Raw genomic sequence first — 16,246 nt, 5'->3', positions numbered from 1 at the left:
TAATTTCTGTATTTTTAGTAAAAATGAGATTTCACCGTGCTGACCAGGCTGATCTACAACCCCTGACCTCAAGTGATCTACCCACCTTGGCCTCCCAAAGTGCTGGAATTACAGGTTTGAGCCACCATGCCTGACCCCCTGAAACCAAACTATTGTGGAAAAGAATGAGCATATGCACATGGAGCTTGACAAATTCCTCAAATACCAATCAGCAGACACAGATTAGCCATCCCCACAACTGCTTTGAAGGATACAGGATTAACTTTACAGTCAGTGCACACCAGAGCAACTTGGGGAGCTTGTGTAAAAATGCAGATGGGGTGCAGTGGCTCAGGACTTCTAATCAGGGCACTCTGGGAGGCTGAGGTGGAAAGACTCTTTGAGCCCAAGCATCCAAGACTAGCCTGGGCAACATAGTGAGAACTCTGAACAGACAATCTGAAAAAGCTGGTGGTCTTGAGAACAAGTAGTCAACATACTGTACTGATGAATTAAGACAAACATCGTTCTTCAATTATTAACACTTTATTCTAAAAACTTGTTAAATAAAATGAATACCTGTAATACCCATAGATATGCAGATATACAGATATAGATATAGATAGATAGATAGATATAGATATAGATATAGATATATAGAGAGATATATGTATTTTTTTAACAAATGTAGTCTGGAAAGTCTTAATGGTCATAGTTGAATAGACATGAACATTGAAAACCTAAATGTTACTGTTGATATAAATTAGAGATAAGATCTATGTGCTTCAGTTAGTAAAAATGCATAATGACTCATTGAACATTTACTATGGGCAAAGTGCCATACTATTTTAAAAAGCTGCAAAATAATATGGAAGTCAGTCTTCACGGTAAGAGCTTTAATCCAGTTGAGAGCCAAAAACATCACACCGGAAGAAGCTTAGTAAGAATCACACCTCACACAAATGAAGCTGTATTCAGTTTCCTCTGTAAAGAATATTGCAGACACAATGAGTTATCTTCTCACCTCCTTGGACTGATGACTGTGTCTCCTTCATCTTTTTATCCACGGTTCCTGATACCAGGTGCTGCGAATACTGTGTTATATAAATTGAATCCAATACTAATATTTTTCACAAGTTGAAAAACATTTTTAAAAATGTGGCTGGATATTCTTTAAAGTCTCTTTTGCTAGTTTATTCATTCAACAAACACCATTTCCTACTAGACACTATGCCTATAACAATTTAAGACCATATTAAGATCAATCATTAATTATATTCCCTAAGTAAGCTTATTTCACACCCTGGAATCCATATCATTAGCGTCTGTGCACTGGAAATAACTATATAAACATAAACTTACTATTATTATGTGAAAATATTTGGGAATTTTTAAGAATTCTTGTTTACGTTTCTTAAAACATACTTGAAAAATGTGCCTAGAGTGATCCTATTAACCACAGGCACACAGAGCACATGAGGCAATCCTATATTTTGTATCTGTGCACAAATAGCTTTAGGACAGAATTTAAATGTGCCAAAACCCAAAGTTCTTCCAGATGTATGCTTTCACTGATTTCTGGAAAATTGCTTCACAGTACCCTCTCAAAGTACATAGACCACATTATAAAATCCAGAGGCCACTATGCACTTTTACAAAATCCATTGCGTTGACTCATGCTGTCATTTGTCAGTGAAATGATGTTGTAAATATTCTCGCATCTTTCTATGCTGCCTGGCTTAGACTTATTATAGAGTTTTCCAAATTCCTACCCTCATTAATGACTCTTTTTCTAAAACTGGAGAAATGCTCACTTAACCAAATGTTTAAAAATATTATTTTTTCCTCCAGTGAGTTTTAATCTTTTTGAATTAAATGATGTTTATCAGGAGAACCCTTCTTAGTGCATGCCTACTATGAATATTTATCCTTTTTTTTTTTTTACATCAATGAAAATAGTTTGAACATCAGCATTCTTTTGTGTTTCATTTTGTGTGTGTGTGTTTTGCTGAAGCCTGATTTGGAGTGTACTTGGGAGAATGTGACTCCTCTAAGTAGAATCATCACTTTCATGGAGAATCAGGCAAAAGGATGTCACTTTTTCTTCCTCTTCACGGCAGAATCTCAGTATTATTTTTCAATAATGTATAACAAATTAGCACAAACCTAGCAACTTAAAACAACACATACTTATTATCTCACAGTATTAGAGGGTCAGGATTTCAGTTGTAACTTAGCTGGGTCCTCTACTCAGGGGACCCAGGGCTACAATCAAGGTATTGGCTGGGCTGTGTTTTCATTTGGAGGTTCAAATGGGTAAGGTCTGCTTTCAGACTCATTCTGTTTGTTGGCAGGAATCATTTTTTTTGCAGTTGTAGGACTGATGACTTTGAACTCTTACTGGCTACCAGCTGAAGGCCTCCTTTAAGATCTAAAGGCCACCCATAGTCCCTGCGGTTCATAATGTGGCAATTTGCTTCTTTTAAGCACAGCAGGAGGGTCTCCCTATGCATCTGCTAGCAAAACAGGTGTGTGTAGGTGTGTGTGTGTGTGTGTGTGTATAATAACAATGGGATTGATATCCTATCCCCTTTGACATATTTTTGGTCGGATTGCTGGGAGGTCACCTTAGGGTCTGTCTGCCACAATCCCATTAGAACTGAAAAATACTTAGACAGTGACTTAGAGTTAGATATAAGTTATTTTTATCACTTTTCTGGAGTCTAGTTATCTTAAAGAAAGTTTGTAATTCTCTAAACAAATCTATTTTTGTTCCCCTGTTAAAAAAAAATAGGAGCCATATAGCAATTCTTGAGCAAGGCCTGGGGAAGCTGCAGGACCCAGAAGGGTGAAGAAGGTTAAGTGGGAGAGAGAACTACTGACCTCAAGCACATTGAAGAGGTCAAAAGTCCAAAAATCTAGATATCACTGGTTGTTGGTTTGTGTTTACCTGTTTTGTGATTTATTTTGCTGATTTTTCACAAATATTGGAAACTATATGTGTTTCATCTGTCTTTCCATTCAAAATGTGCTATTATCACCAACTTCAAAGTTCATACAACTACCATGGATATCCTTTAGCACAACACCTAAATTCTCTGAAGAGGTAAGCCTGCTTTTGGCTTCAGAAATAGAACGCAGGAATGTAGTTTACCATCTGTCTGAAACTTTTAAAGTAACTTTTTTCCAAGAAAAATGTGGATTATACGCAACAAACAGAATTTTCTGGTCTCAGAACAGGAAAAATAAAGGAACCTTAAGTATTATTTTAAGTACTTTGTTTGCTAGTAGTGTTTGTGGTGAATGAAAAATTGATCCTTAATTGTGTGGGAAACAGAGAAGTGATCTGCATGGCAACGGCCAAGGACAGACGTCAGAGACTTCGCAGTTTTGAAGCTGATATTTATGAACATCTGCTTTTTCCCCATAAATTTTAATATGGATTGTATCCTTTGAAACTCACAAAACTCCCAGGTGCTTCTTCAGTCTTTATCTTGGAAAACACACTTTTAAAAGAAAGTCTTCTTTTTTCCATTGAACATATTCAAAATCATTTTTGTCTAAACAATATTCCTAGATATATGGCACCTATTGGAATGCCTGCGATATGGTATTAAAGGTTAGCAACCCAAAATCTTGCAATCACCATGTCAAACCTCCAAAATGTCCACCCCCAGAACACAAGCCATAATAGTCTTAATAGAGGGTGCTGGAAAGTATCCATTTCTAGGCCCAGGGCATGCCTTTTGTTATTACACCAATATTTGTTTAGTGCTTGCTATGTAATAGGCACTTTTAGGTGCCAAGTTTATAGCAGCCAACATAACAGACAAAATATCTGTCCTCATTGTGTTTATGTTCCAGGGAGTGTAAATGTTCTCTTTAAAAATTCCCATTAACTTTTTGTAATATCCTTTATATAGTTCATTAGTAAAAAAGCTTTGTGCTGGGTCTACAAACCAATGCTAATCCATTAATGATGCGAACTGGACTCTGGGGGTATTGTGAAAAAAAATAGACATGTTTCTGTTCTCAGTGAACTCATAGTTGGACATACTTCTCACCTCTGTCAAAAAATTTAGAACTGAGAATTAGGAGCTTTGGGATGCAATCCGGGTAGCCATTTGATCATTTTCTATTTAGATCCCTTATAAGCAGTGCAAACAGTGCCTACGCCCCTCAGCCTTGACAATTCTAAGAACTGTTCCTATACAGAGAGAAAATAAGAGTGTGTAGGCTAAAGGAAAGGAAACAAAATCACAGCTCAACAGAGCACAAACATGTGAATTGACTGGGTACATGCAAGGCCAACAAGAACATTAAGTCCCTCTTAGGAGGAGGAGCCTTTTAAGAATGCAGTTTCTGGTCATCCTATACCAAAGGATACAAGTCATTTACATAATAGGAAAGCCTCAGGAGGACAGTAGAGCTATTTAATTTGGTTAGGCTAATAGTTTTCCATCCATTTGCAGTCTAACCGAACCTCTCTCCCTGCCTCTTAAAGAGGAATGCATTGGCTTGGTGCCACGGGGCACATAAAACATGTGCAGTCTTCTTGGAGTGTTAATTCTACTCAACCATTTGGAGGAAAAAAGTTAATTAATTTACTGATAAATAATGTAATGCATTATCTTCCATTAAAACCAATTCAGGCCAGGCATGGTGTCTTATGCCTGCAATCCCAGCCCTTTGGGAGGCCAAGGAAGGTGGATCACTTGAGTTCAGGAGTTGGAGACCAGCCTGGCTAACATGGCAGCACCCCGTCTCTACTAAAAATACAAAAATTAGCCAGGTGTGGTGGCAGGCACCAGTAAACCCAGCTGCTCGGGAAGCTGACACATGAGAATCACTTGAACCCAGGAGGTGAAGGTTGCAGTGAGCCAATATCGCACCACTGCACTCCAACCTGGGCAACAGAATGAGACTCTATATCAGAAAAAAAAAAAAAAAAAAGTAAAAATTAAAAAAAAAATCAATGCAGCTTATATTAGGTAATAGAATGCAAAATTTGCATACACTTTTAGGGTAAAGCATAAGAACTAAACAGTGCTGGAGCCAAGGTCTGAGGGATTAAGCCCCACCCCCATATTTTCCATCAGCTCCCTGTAAAGCCAACATAATACATATAATATGTATATATGTATGTGTGTGTGTATATATATATATATATTTTTTTTTTGAGACAGGGTCTCACTCTGTCACCCAGGCTGGAGTACAGTGGTGCAATCTCGCCTCACTGCAACTCCTGCCTCACAGGCTCAAGTGATCCTGTCACCTCAACCACCTGAGTAGCTGGGACCACAGACATGTACCACCATGCCTGGCCAATGTTTTTGTATTTTTGGTAGAGACAAGGTTTCGCCATGTTGCCCAGGCTGGTCTTGAACTCCTGAGTTCAGGCAATCTGCCTTCCTCCACCTCCCAGAGTGCTGGGATTATAGGCATGAGCCACCACGCCTGGCCAATAATATTTTTTGATGTGGATAATTCTTTCTCAATTTTGTATAAAATGTAAATCCCCCAGCAGCATGTCTTCCAACCACATTGCCACTTGGATATCCCTTCTTTTTAGAAAATCTGGAGCCACTGCTAGATGCAAGAAAATTCTGGGCCATTTCAGGCTCTGACACCTCAAACCCTGACACTCAGCCCTGGGGCCTGTGCTCACTCCCGCTGCATTTATGAATACTCTCATGGAAAAGTTTAGCTGAATGCTTTTTTTAAGGTCGGTCAAGAGAAATTTTTTTCAATGCTGCCTCTTAGTCCTTAGTACTGAGATTGAGCATTGACCATCCTGATCCACATCCCCTTCTCCCAGTCTCGGAATGTTAGGTAGCAGGCAGAGCAGCTTATGTTCTTTGTGCTTGTGTTCCTGACACAGGATCTGGACCAGGTACAGCTCCATCTGGAAGAAGTGAGGTTCTTTGACGTGTTTGGCTTCAGTGAAACAGCAGGAGCATGGCAATGCTTCATGTGCAACAACCCCGAAAAAGCAACTGGTGAGAGAGCCCTACCTGCTGATAAGAACCATTTGTGCCCCGCTTTACAGGGATCTGTCAGCTCCATTGTTCTAGGTGGCTTTCCTCTTACATAAACATCCCCAGTGGTAATAATGCCCAGAGTCATGTCCCTGCTTTGTGCTGAGAAAGGCATCTCACCAAAGTGGTCGTAGGATAAAAGGAAAACTTTGGGAGGCAGAGAAGCAATCCCTCACCTATATGTGGTTATCAAGGAAGCAGTATCAGTCATTTTGCCCTAAAAGTATTCATTTCATCCAGATGACCCTGAGAGTTAGGGAGAAAAAAGTGTTCTGTCAAGCTGTGTTCCTTGAGGAAATGAGACCACACTAAATGAGTGAATCAGCACACAGACCACGTTTTCTCATTTAATCCCTAACACTGTTGCTTGATGATTAAACTGTGTAAAAAGTAAAGCATTAAAATAGTAAGAAATTGTCTGAGAAATAACTTCATAGCTGGTTATTCATTTTCCACTTCCTTTCTGCTGCTCAAGGTATTTGGTCTACTGACCTTGCCTAAAAATAATTGTTAGCAAATACAAGTCATGCCCTATGCTAAACGTATCAGATACCTTATCTCATTTAATCAGTCCTTGCAATACTCTTATGAGGAAAATACTGATATTATCTCTGCTTTACTGATGAGGAAACTGAGGCACAGAGAGGTGTGGTAACTGCCCAAGGTCATGAAGATTAATTAACAGCAGCAGAGTTTGAATGCAGCCTGACTCTAGAACCCATGCTCTTAACCATTTCACCATTCTGCCTCCGGGTTACACTTGGCTCAATCCAACCAGTGGAAACAGGTTGCTAATAAGCCTATGTCCAAAAAGTTATGCTGTCATTGGAAGTGAAATATTTCATCACTAGTGTGCCCTTTGAGAGAGAGAGCTCTCAGTGCTGACACAGCTCAGAAACTGCATTTTGGACGACAAGAGCAGTGTTAAAAAGACTGTTGAACACAAAGCCACTTTGTAGATGAGCCATCCTCTAGACAGCCATTGATTATACCACCTGTACCTGGTCCTTTAATTTTAGGATTTTATGCATCTTCAAGATTACCCATTGTGGCAAGTCTGTCCTCTTGTTAACTGCCAGGATGTTGAGGCTGAATCAAAAAAGTATGTTTATTTGGCCAGATGGAGATGTGTAGGGCTCTCAGAGAAGTACCAATTAAAATGTATTACCCCACGGAAAAGATGCGGATGGCAGAAGCTGGCAGTTAGGACGCCAGGCTTTGTGAAGCACAGATTGTTGGCTGATTACAGAGTCTGGATTGAGCCAACGCCAGAGTGAACACCCCAATATTTTAAAAGTTAATTCAAACAAATAAGGAATTGGGGAATTGACTGTCTCCATTATAAAACTTTCCAATTAGACCTTATTTTATATATGAAAAAGACAGAGCATAAAAGAAACCTTATTTGAGAGCTAGTAAAATAAGGTACTTACCTTAGGTAGCTCTGAGAGGCCCTGAAGAGTTGTCACTCCGAGTAAGCTGAGTTCTTAGCTCAATAAATATTTAATCATATCTGGCCAAGGGAGGCCTCAGAAAAGGGGCTGGAAAGTTAAAAACACAAAGTGTTCCTTTAATATATGTTTTCTCAAATTCACTGCCATGCTCTTGAAATGAACGTTCTGCACATTCACTCTTTCTTATTTGTGTTCCTCATAGTTAAATATGGACTGAGAACATATAGCAATAAAAATTCAAACAAGGCCAAATATTTTATAGCACAACATATTGAATCAAAATGTTTGGCCCTGAAAACTTCAGTGGGTTTGGATTTCTTTGCTCATTTCCTTTTGCTACATGAAAGAGGATTTGAGTTTGAGAAAAGTCCTATTTTAAACTGTTTTTCTTTTTCCACCAAAACCCTTGACTCCCTGGATAGTTTATATAGGTTGTTGATTTCATCTTCTTTTTTATATAAGCACTTAAATTATATATTTAATCTAAGTGAAAGGTCTAACATAATACTGTTGCCAAATATATTTCTCATGGAGACGGTATTTACATTCAAGTTCTGCTTAAATTCAAAGTTTAAAGATGAGACATAGCAACAAATACTTTATTGGTCATGCACAGCTAGCGTATTACTTGCATCCAATTTTTCATTTATGCAATGCATGTTTGTTGCATTAGTTGAGTGTCTTCTACAGGCTGACCCTTGGGATAGAAATATGAATAAGGTACAATGTCTCTGCTCTAAAAGAAATTCATAATCCAGTTAGGGCCAAAAGGTGTATTCAAAAAAAACTAGCATTCTTCTTTTATGCTTTTAGCATGCTATATTTGTTGAGTGAGTGAATGAATGAATGAATAATATTTTTAAAAGGCAATGTCAAATATTCCTTGAATGTTAAAATGTAATGTTTTAAGATTGTGATTATATGCTAACAATATCAAATTCATCACTATACCATACCCAATGCATTCTGAACCTGGTAAATGGAGATTGGGGCTGTTTCTCCCTAAGAGAAGTCGCCACTTGTAAAGCCTTGATCCACTTACCTGCCTGTCTTAGCACCTAGAATGCACTATGCCCTACTGAGTACTATGTACTGGTCTGGGTTTCATCAACACCCACACAGGGGCCAGATGCCCTATCAGCCTCAGGAAGAAGGGGTCCAAAAGAAGTAGAACTGAAGTCCAGAACAAAAGGCCAAAGAAACTGGGTTTTTTATATTTTTTTAAAGAATTGACAAATGATACAATAATTGTTTTCAAGTATTCACATTTCAATATTTTTTAGTGCTGTCCAGCATCTCCATAAATGAGGAACAAAACATGAGGCAATTAGAGAATTTCAGTTAGACATTAGGAAAGACATCAAGAAATATATAATACTTCTTAGTAGTGTGTAGACTCAGCCAGAGAAATCCTTCAGAAATTGACAGTATCTCAGCTTACTGACATGGTCAACTCACATACATTCCCTTTTCGAGTAAAAGTCTCATCACCATCCTCCCACCAACTTCACCATCAACACACAGAAATTCACAGGAGTTTAATATCTGGTGATCAATAAAATATTTTTATCCAACAAAGTACAGATAGTCAGAGGAAAGTAAATGCTAAACTAATGTAGAGGCCCTGACATGATGATCATTGTTAGCATTCATCATTCTAATGATATGCTAAGTTTGCATGCATTTTTCTCATTTTCTTACCATCACTGACTTCATTTTACAGATCAGAAAACTGAAACACAGAGAGATTAAGTAATTTTCCCCAAGTCACACAGCTTCTCAGTGATGGAACCAGTATTTTAATCCAGACAGGACAATTCCAGAACCTGATTTTTCAACCTATAGGGAAAATTCAAGTTAAGGACACAAAATATTGGAAATTCCAAGAGCAATCATTCAGTAATGTTTTAATATATTATACAGACCCAGAGACAAGTTTAATTTTTTAGAAGTGACCTACTTCCTTGATGACTTACTCTACTTAAAGAAGAACAGAGACTTTGGTATGATAATGTGTGAGAAATTATTACTTGCAGGAAATGATTACAATAGAATCTATTTCCTATTCTTCCAACTGCTGAATCAGTTTCTGATAATCATTTTATAAAAGTTCAGAGTGGAAGATTAGAAAATCTCTGAAATAACTCAATAATCCTCAGAGACTTGCCTGGTGGTGTTTATTGCAGATCTCGTTATTCCACATGAATGAGAGAATGGAGATTGAGCAAGTAGATTGAACAGAACAGAACTTATTTCTGGAAAACCAAGCTAATCTTCTTTATCAGTTGCCCTTGTGTCTTGGAATTGCACAATGTATGTTGACAGTAAGAGTTAGTCAGCTGGTCTGTCCTGGAACATCTGGCTTTCTCTTCAGTCACATTTTTTTAAAGTAGGAGGAAGAACTGGGTCATGACTTTCACTCATTTCGCGAGACACATGGGATGCCTTTGTTCTTACACCCTACAAAAAGCAGCTTAGAGTTTTGGCACTCCTGTCCTCCTTGATAAATCTAAGCAGTCCCATGTGATTAGTCTCTTAGTCACTAGACATTTAGAGTTTGAATGTGATCGTCAGTAGAAGGTCTTCTTGGGTCCAAAAAGAAAATGGAACAATTTTTTCAAACAACTTTCTATCGTGATTCATCTTTAGAACTTGATTTCAAATAGTTGTGTTATAAGAACATACTGTCAAGCTGAGTGCAGGGGCACGTGCCTGTCACATCCCAGCTACTCAGGAGAGAGTGGTGGGAGGATTGCCTAAGGCCAGGAGTTTGAAGCTGTAGTGCACCATGATCAAGCCCGCGAATAGCCAATGCACTCCAGCCTGGCCAACATAGCTAAGACCCTGTCTCTAAATCTAAACTAACTAAATAAATACAAATTTTAAAAAAGAATGTGCTATTTATTGTATTATATTATATTATTAATACATGGGCAAATAGAGATGGTTTCAAAATGCCTTCTCTGTCAGGAGAGTTTTTTCAGACAGCCAAAAGAATTGTTACAGCAGTTGTGTCTGCTTTGAGGGGCACCCTTCATGTGAGCTAGATGATTTTTTCCACTCTAGATGCCAAGGTGAAAATGAACTAAATGACGTCTGAGAGCACCTAGCCCATAAGGCCACCAATAGCCTTGTGAGTCTATGAATATGAAGCTTTTCCATTAAATTTCAATGTCAACTTTCATAGAACTTTAAAAGTAATAAAAGAAAACTCAATTTTGGCCAGGCGCAGTGGCTCATGCCTGTAATCCCAGCACTTTGGGAGGCCGAAGCGGGCAGATCACAAGGTCAGGAAATCGAGACCATCCTGGCCAACATGGTGAAACCCCGTCTCTCCTAAAAATACAAAAATTAGCTGGACGTGGTGGCATGTGCCTGTAATCCCAGCTATTCTGGAGGCTGAGTCAGGAGAATCACTTGAATCCGGGAGTTAGAAGTTGCAGTGAGCCAAGATCGCGCCACTGCACTCCAGCCTGGTGGCAGAGCGAGACTCATCTCAAAAAAAAAAAAAAAAAGAAAAGAAAACTCAATTTTGATGTATGTGGTGGCTAGCATTGTAGTATGATGTCTTTTCTCCTATCACATGTGTTAGAGCACTATCCTATGTGCTAAGTGTTGGTAGAGCACCCAAAACAACAGAATGCTTTTTATACAATAACTTCACATTTTCACATTTATATACCGGGACTACTGAGTATATATTGATTGTGTAAAATTGAACCTGAGCTTTTTGTTCAGAGCTACTTTGCAATACTCAATGACAAAATAAAAACACAGTTGCAAACAGATAATTTATTATCCTGAAATCTTCCTTTTCTCCCTTTCCCCATCTTCCATCTTCCTATTTTATGCCTCTGTGGCATGAACATTCTTCTCTCCCTCTTAAACCACTCCACACACTCTCATTTTTCTCTCCCTCTTTCTCTTTCTCTGTCTCTCTCACTCACACACACACACGCACACATATGCACACGCACCTACATACCACCCCTAAGTAGAATTAATTTCTCTCCCTCTGTCCTTTCCATCCTCTGCCCACACTTCTGTATTGAACTTGGCATGTGGCCATCAGTCTTTCCCTCTGGACAGTAAACTACAAGAAGAGCCATGGATTATGCCTCATCTTTGTACGTCTTAACCAGTGCCTGGTACATTATATTGTTTAATAAGTGTTTGGCAAATAGATGAGTGATTGAGCAATTCATTAATCACTTAAGTGACAGAATACCCATGGGAAAAAACTGAATTTGTTTTGAAATGCAACTTGAAAATCTAACTTTTAAAAATCTAACTCTTTCTCAAAATTAAAAACAACTAACTGAACTGAAACCTGGAAATAGCATCTCTTGGAAAATTAGCTTTTCATGAGAAGAAAACATTGCTGTATACAAGGTTTCAACATGTTGTGGAAACTGAATTTTAGTATTATGCTAAAATGTTACAATATAGACATAGGCAAAGAGCTCATAGTAAACATGCTAATAAGTTGTGAATCTTGAAGAGAAACAAGCTAAGATCAGTAACCTAACACCGCTCTGGGATTAACTTCTATTTTTCATCCAGCATCACTTTCCTACTCCTCTGCCTTTCCATATTGGGTCAACAATCTTGTCTTGATATAGAGGAAAAGTGTCAGATAGGCCTTATACTTGCAACAAAGCATCAGTCATTCTGTGATTATCCACTAGCAAATCACTATGCATAGTAATGTGTCCTTTTCCACATAGAGGGCAAGCTGAGTCAAGCCAATATACAGATGAGGAGAAGCTTTGGAGAGGCAGACTAATGTGAGTACATTAGTTTCATCATCATACAATCATAAGATGACATTGATTTCAAGAGTTTTGTGTAGTTTTTAAAATAAAATATTTGGTATATTTTAAAAGAGCTCTAGCCATCATATTGCAGAGTAATCCTTTTTTTATTGACCTATATAAGTACACTAAGAATGAAATTTGTTTATCAGCCACAAATACACCTAGTTAATAGAAATACCGGTACTATGCTGGTCTTTTTTTTATTTTTGTGAAACAGAGTCTTGCTCTGTCGCCAGGCTAGAGTATCGTGGCACAGTCTCTGCTCACTGCTACCTCTGCCTCCCAGGTTCAAGCGATTCTCCTGCCTCAGCCTCCAGAGTAGCTGAGACTACAGACATGCACCACCATACCCAGCTAATTTTCGTATTTTTAGTAGAGACAAGGTTTCACCATGTTGGTCAGGATGGTCTCAATCTCTTGACCTCGTGATCCACCCACCTCGGCCTCCCAAAGTGCAGGAATTACAGTTGTGAGCCACGGCACCTGGTTGACATACTGGTACTTTTTAGTAGCCACAGAGAATAAAGTCATCAAAGGATGGTCATATTTTGCCTTGGATTTCATCCTTCCCACCTTCTCAGAAACTTCCCAGTATAAATTAGATTAACCTTTTTCTCTTCTCTATTCAATTTTCTCCTTCCAACTGAGTCCCCCCATTGGCTTCTAAATATAATTAAGAAGCTTATCCTCCCCTTTCCCTCCATCTACTGCCTTATCTCTCACTTCCCCTTTAAAGCCAAGAGAGTTGTCTATCTCTATCCACTTCCTTGCCTCCTTCCCCTCGTGACTCAACCCTCTCTAACCTTGTTTCTAACTCTATCATCTCTCTCTGTAGTCATTAACAACCTGCAAGTCACCCAAGCACTGCACATGGTTCAGTCTTCATGTTACCTGTCTCATCAATATTCCATTCTGTAAACTAATTCTTCCTTCTTAAAGCATTCTTCTTCAGTTTCTGTGACACAACACTCCTCTAGCTTCCTTCCTACTCTCTGGACAGTCCTTCTTATCCTACCTTTCTTTACCCAGCTAGTCATTGTTGGAGTAACCCTCTTACTACAGTAATCACCTCTATGCAACAACTTCCAGATATATATATATATATATATATATGCGGTCCTGGGCTGGCCTCTCCTCTGAACTCTGGATTTACATTGCCTACCACCTACTTTACTGCTTCTAAGGCACCCCAAAATCAGTTATTTTATTTTGTTTTATTTTTTAAGATAGGGTCTTGCTATGTTGCCCAGACTGCTCTCAAACTCCTGGGCTCAAGCAATCATCCCACCTCAGACTCCAGAATAGCTGAGATTACAAGCATGCACCACTGTGCACAGTGTCAGTTCATTTAAATTAAAACTCATGATTGTCTCTTTGCTTCCCCCAAACACTTACTCTTCTTCCAGCATTCCTTAGCTCAGTGAATGCAGCATCACTCAATCTATTGTACCAACCAGAGACCCACTCACTGCCTTCTCCACCACCCCCATCCAATCTATCACCACAATATTGAGGATTTTACTTTCTCAATTGCTCTCAAATCTGTCCATTTCTCTTCATAGCACTAGTGCAAGCTGCCATCACCCTTTACCTACAATAATGGCCATAGCACCCTCACTGAACTACTCTGAACCCTTCCAATCTCCCTCCCACGATGCAGCCAGAGTGAACTCTTCAAAGCACAAATCTGTTGTGCCACTCCTTGCATGAAATCTTATGTAGCTTCCCATAGCTCTTACTTTAAAGACCAAACTTCATAACACACCCTTCACGGTCTCACATGGAATGGTCTCTCCCAGCTTCTCCAGCTTCATCCTGTCCCATATTCCCTCTGCTCTCTTTGCTTTGCCTAGAAGAACCCTCTTAAATTTTCCCAGACCCGCTGTACTTTCTGCCACAATGCTTTTATATGTGCTTTTTCTTCTACCAAGAATTCCCTTTCTCCCCTCTTCACTTAGTTAAAGTAGAGCTTAGCCTTCTTACTACAAATCAAATTCACAGCTTCAGTATTGGAAGCCTTTTGTAACCCCCCGATGCATACTGAGCCCCTCAAAGCACCTCAAGCTTCTTCTCCATAACATTGGTTACAGCTGTTGTCTTGTTCTTTTATGTGTGACTTTTAGATCAATGTCTCCTTTCTCCAGTAAATAGTAAGTTCTATGAAGTGGACTCTCCTCATCCATCTATCCTCAGCCCCTAGCACACAACAGATGCTCAATAAATATGTACCAATAAATGAATGGCGAAAGTTAGTGTCTTCTCAGAAAATTTTCAGTAATAATTTTTTTCTCAGTCAAGTGATGACAAAAAACAGATAAATGAATTAACAGTGACTTATTTCACAGGAAAAAGGTAGATATTCATATGATGACATTTACAGCATCTCTTTTGTGCCAAATATATTCTTTATGTAAGTGGTCTCTTCTTAAATAAGTTCTTTTCAAAAGTACTATAATAAACAGATCATGTTAATAGAATGTGTGATATATTCATATATATGTGTATTAAAGATATACATACACATGGATATGTACACATATATGTGTATATATGTGTGTGTGTTTCATATATAACATACAGCATGTGATGGTGTTTATGTAACTGCTAAAGCTTCCAGTGCAGACATTATAGACATCTATTCATTGTCAAAACGTTTGAGGCCAAGTGCTGAACCACGACAGATGGAACTCCCGTTTAAAAATTCCATGAAAGGGCTGGGCGCGGTGGCTCACGCCTGTAATCCCAGCACTTTGGGAGGCCGAGGCGGGTGGATCATGAGGTCAGGAGATCGAGACTATCCTGGCTATGAAACCCTGTTTCTACTAAAAATATGAAAAATTAGCCGGGCATGGTGGTGGGCGCCTGTAGTCCCAACTACTCGGGAGGCCGAGGCAGGAGAATGGTGTGAACCAGGGAGGTGGAGTTTGCAGTGAGCCGAGATCACCCGGCTGCACTCCAGCCTTGGTGACAGAGTGAGACTCCATCTCAAAAAATAATAATAAAATAAAATAAAAATAAAAAATAAAAAAATAAAAATTCCATGAAAGCAGTTTAACACCTTAAAATGTTCCAGAATACAAGAATTCACAGGCAGGTGGGACAATGGTTACAATGTGCTCGAATGGTACAACCCAAACAAGTTGGCCCTCCTTATCACAGAGGGGCACAAGCTTGTCAGATGTATTTTTTCCATCCCCAGGCAAACTCTACAATGTCCAGGCAGTATGGGAAAGTGCTCAGTGTTTAAAACTAAAGTCCTAAGGCCAGATCCCATCAATAATATCTATCCACGCAATCTTATTAATGAGACTCAGTAGGACCAACATGGGATATGTGTGAAACCCTTTCTTATTAAAAGTTAATCCTACAATTAAACAATGATCAGCCAGGCACAGTGGCTCACACCTGTAATCCCAGCATTTTGGGAGGCCCAGGTGGGTGGATGGCTTGATCCCAGGAGTTGGAGATCAGCCTGAGCAACATGACGTAACCCCGTCTCTACAAAAAATACAAAAATTAGCCTGTGGTGGCACATGCCTGTAGTCCCAGCTACTTGCAGGGCTGAGACAAGAGAATCATTTGAATCTGGGAACCAGATGTTGCAGTGAGCTGAGATCATGCCACTGCATTCCCACCTGGGTGACAGAGTAAGATCCTGTCTCAAAAAAAAAAAAAAATTGTCTTCTTCATTGCCACTCTCCTGATCTTTTCCTATTGGTCTCTGTCAGTCATGGCACAGCAGTCCTGGGCAAATCTTCTTTGATAAGTTTCTCATAAAGACATGTACTGCTCAGAACTACTAAACAGGTTACCATCTTGGAAAGTGCCCTTAGAATTTTTGTTTCACTATTAACACAATAAATAGCAAAATTCCACAAACACTAATTCTGAATATTTTTTCTGTAACCCTATTGATTGAAACCAAGAACATGAATCTAAACTTATACTGCCATTCTTG

General features: G+C 39.0%; 1 protein-coding gene across 6 annotated transcripts in view; it reads left to right on the top strand.

Moving 5' to 3' along the window:
* Positions 1–16,246, top strand: part of VEPH1 (ventricular zone expressed PH domain containing 1) — a 265,267-nt gene that overhangs the window by 205,611 nt on the left and 43,410 nt on the right. For all 6 annotated transcript variants that reach the window (XR_013414535.1, XM_015131877.3, XM_077994168.1 and 3 more), the window contains one exon: positions 5,861–5,978. Coding sequence is in view for 5 of the 6 variants with exons in the window: in XM_015131877.3 (XP_014987363.2) it covers positions 5,861–5,978 (118 nt within the window). In the remaining variant the exon portion in view is untranslated. The remainder of the gene's footprint in view (positions 1–5,860; positions 5,979–16,246) is intronic.

The sequence above is a fragment of the Macaca mulatta genome, chromosome 2 (assembly GCF_049350105.2).
Source record: "Macaca mulatta isolate MMU2019108-1 chromosome 2, T2T-MMU8v2.0, whole genome shotgun sequence".
In the NCBI taxonomy this organism is placed as follows: Eukaryota; Metazoa; Chordata; class Mammalia; order Primates; family Cercopithecidae; genus Macaca; species Macaca mulatta.
The sequence above is the reverse complement of the archived record's forward strand: the minus strand, read 5'-3'. Positions and strand labels throughout refer to the sequence as shown.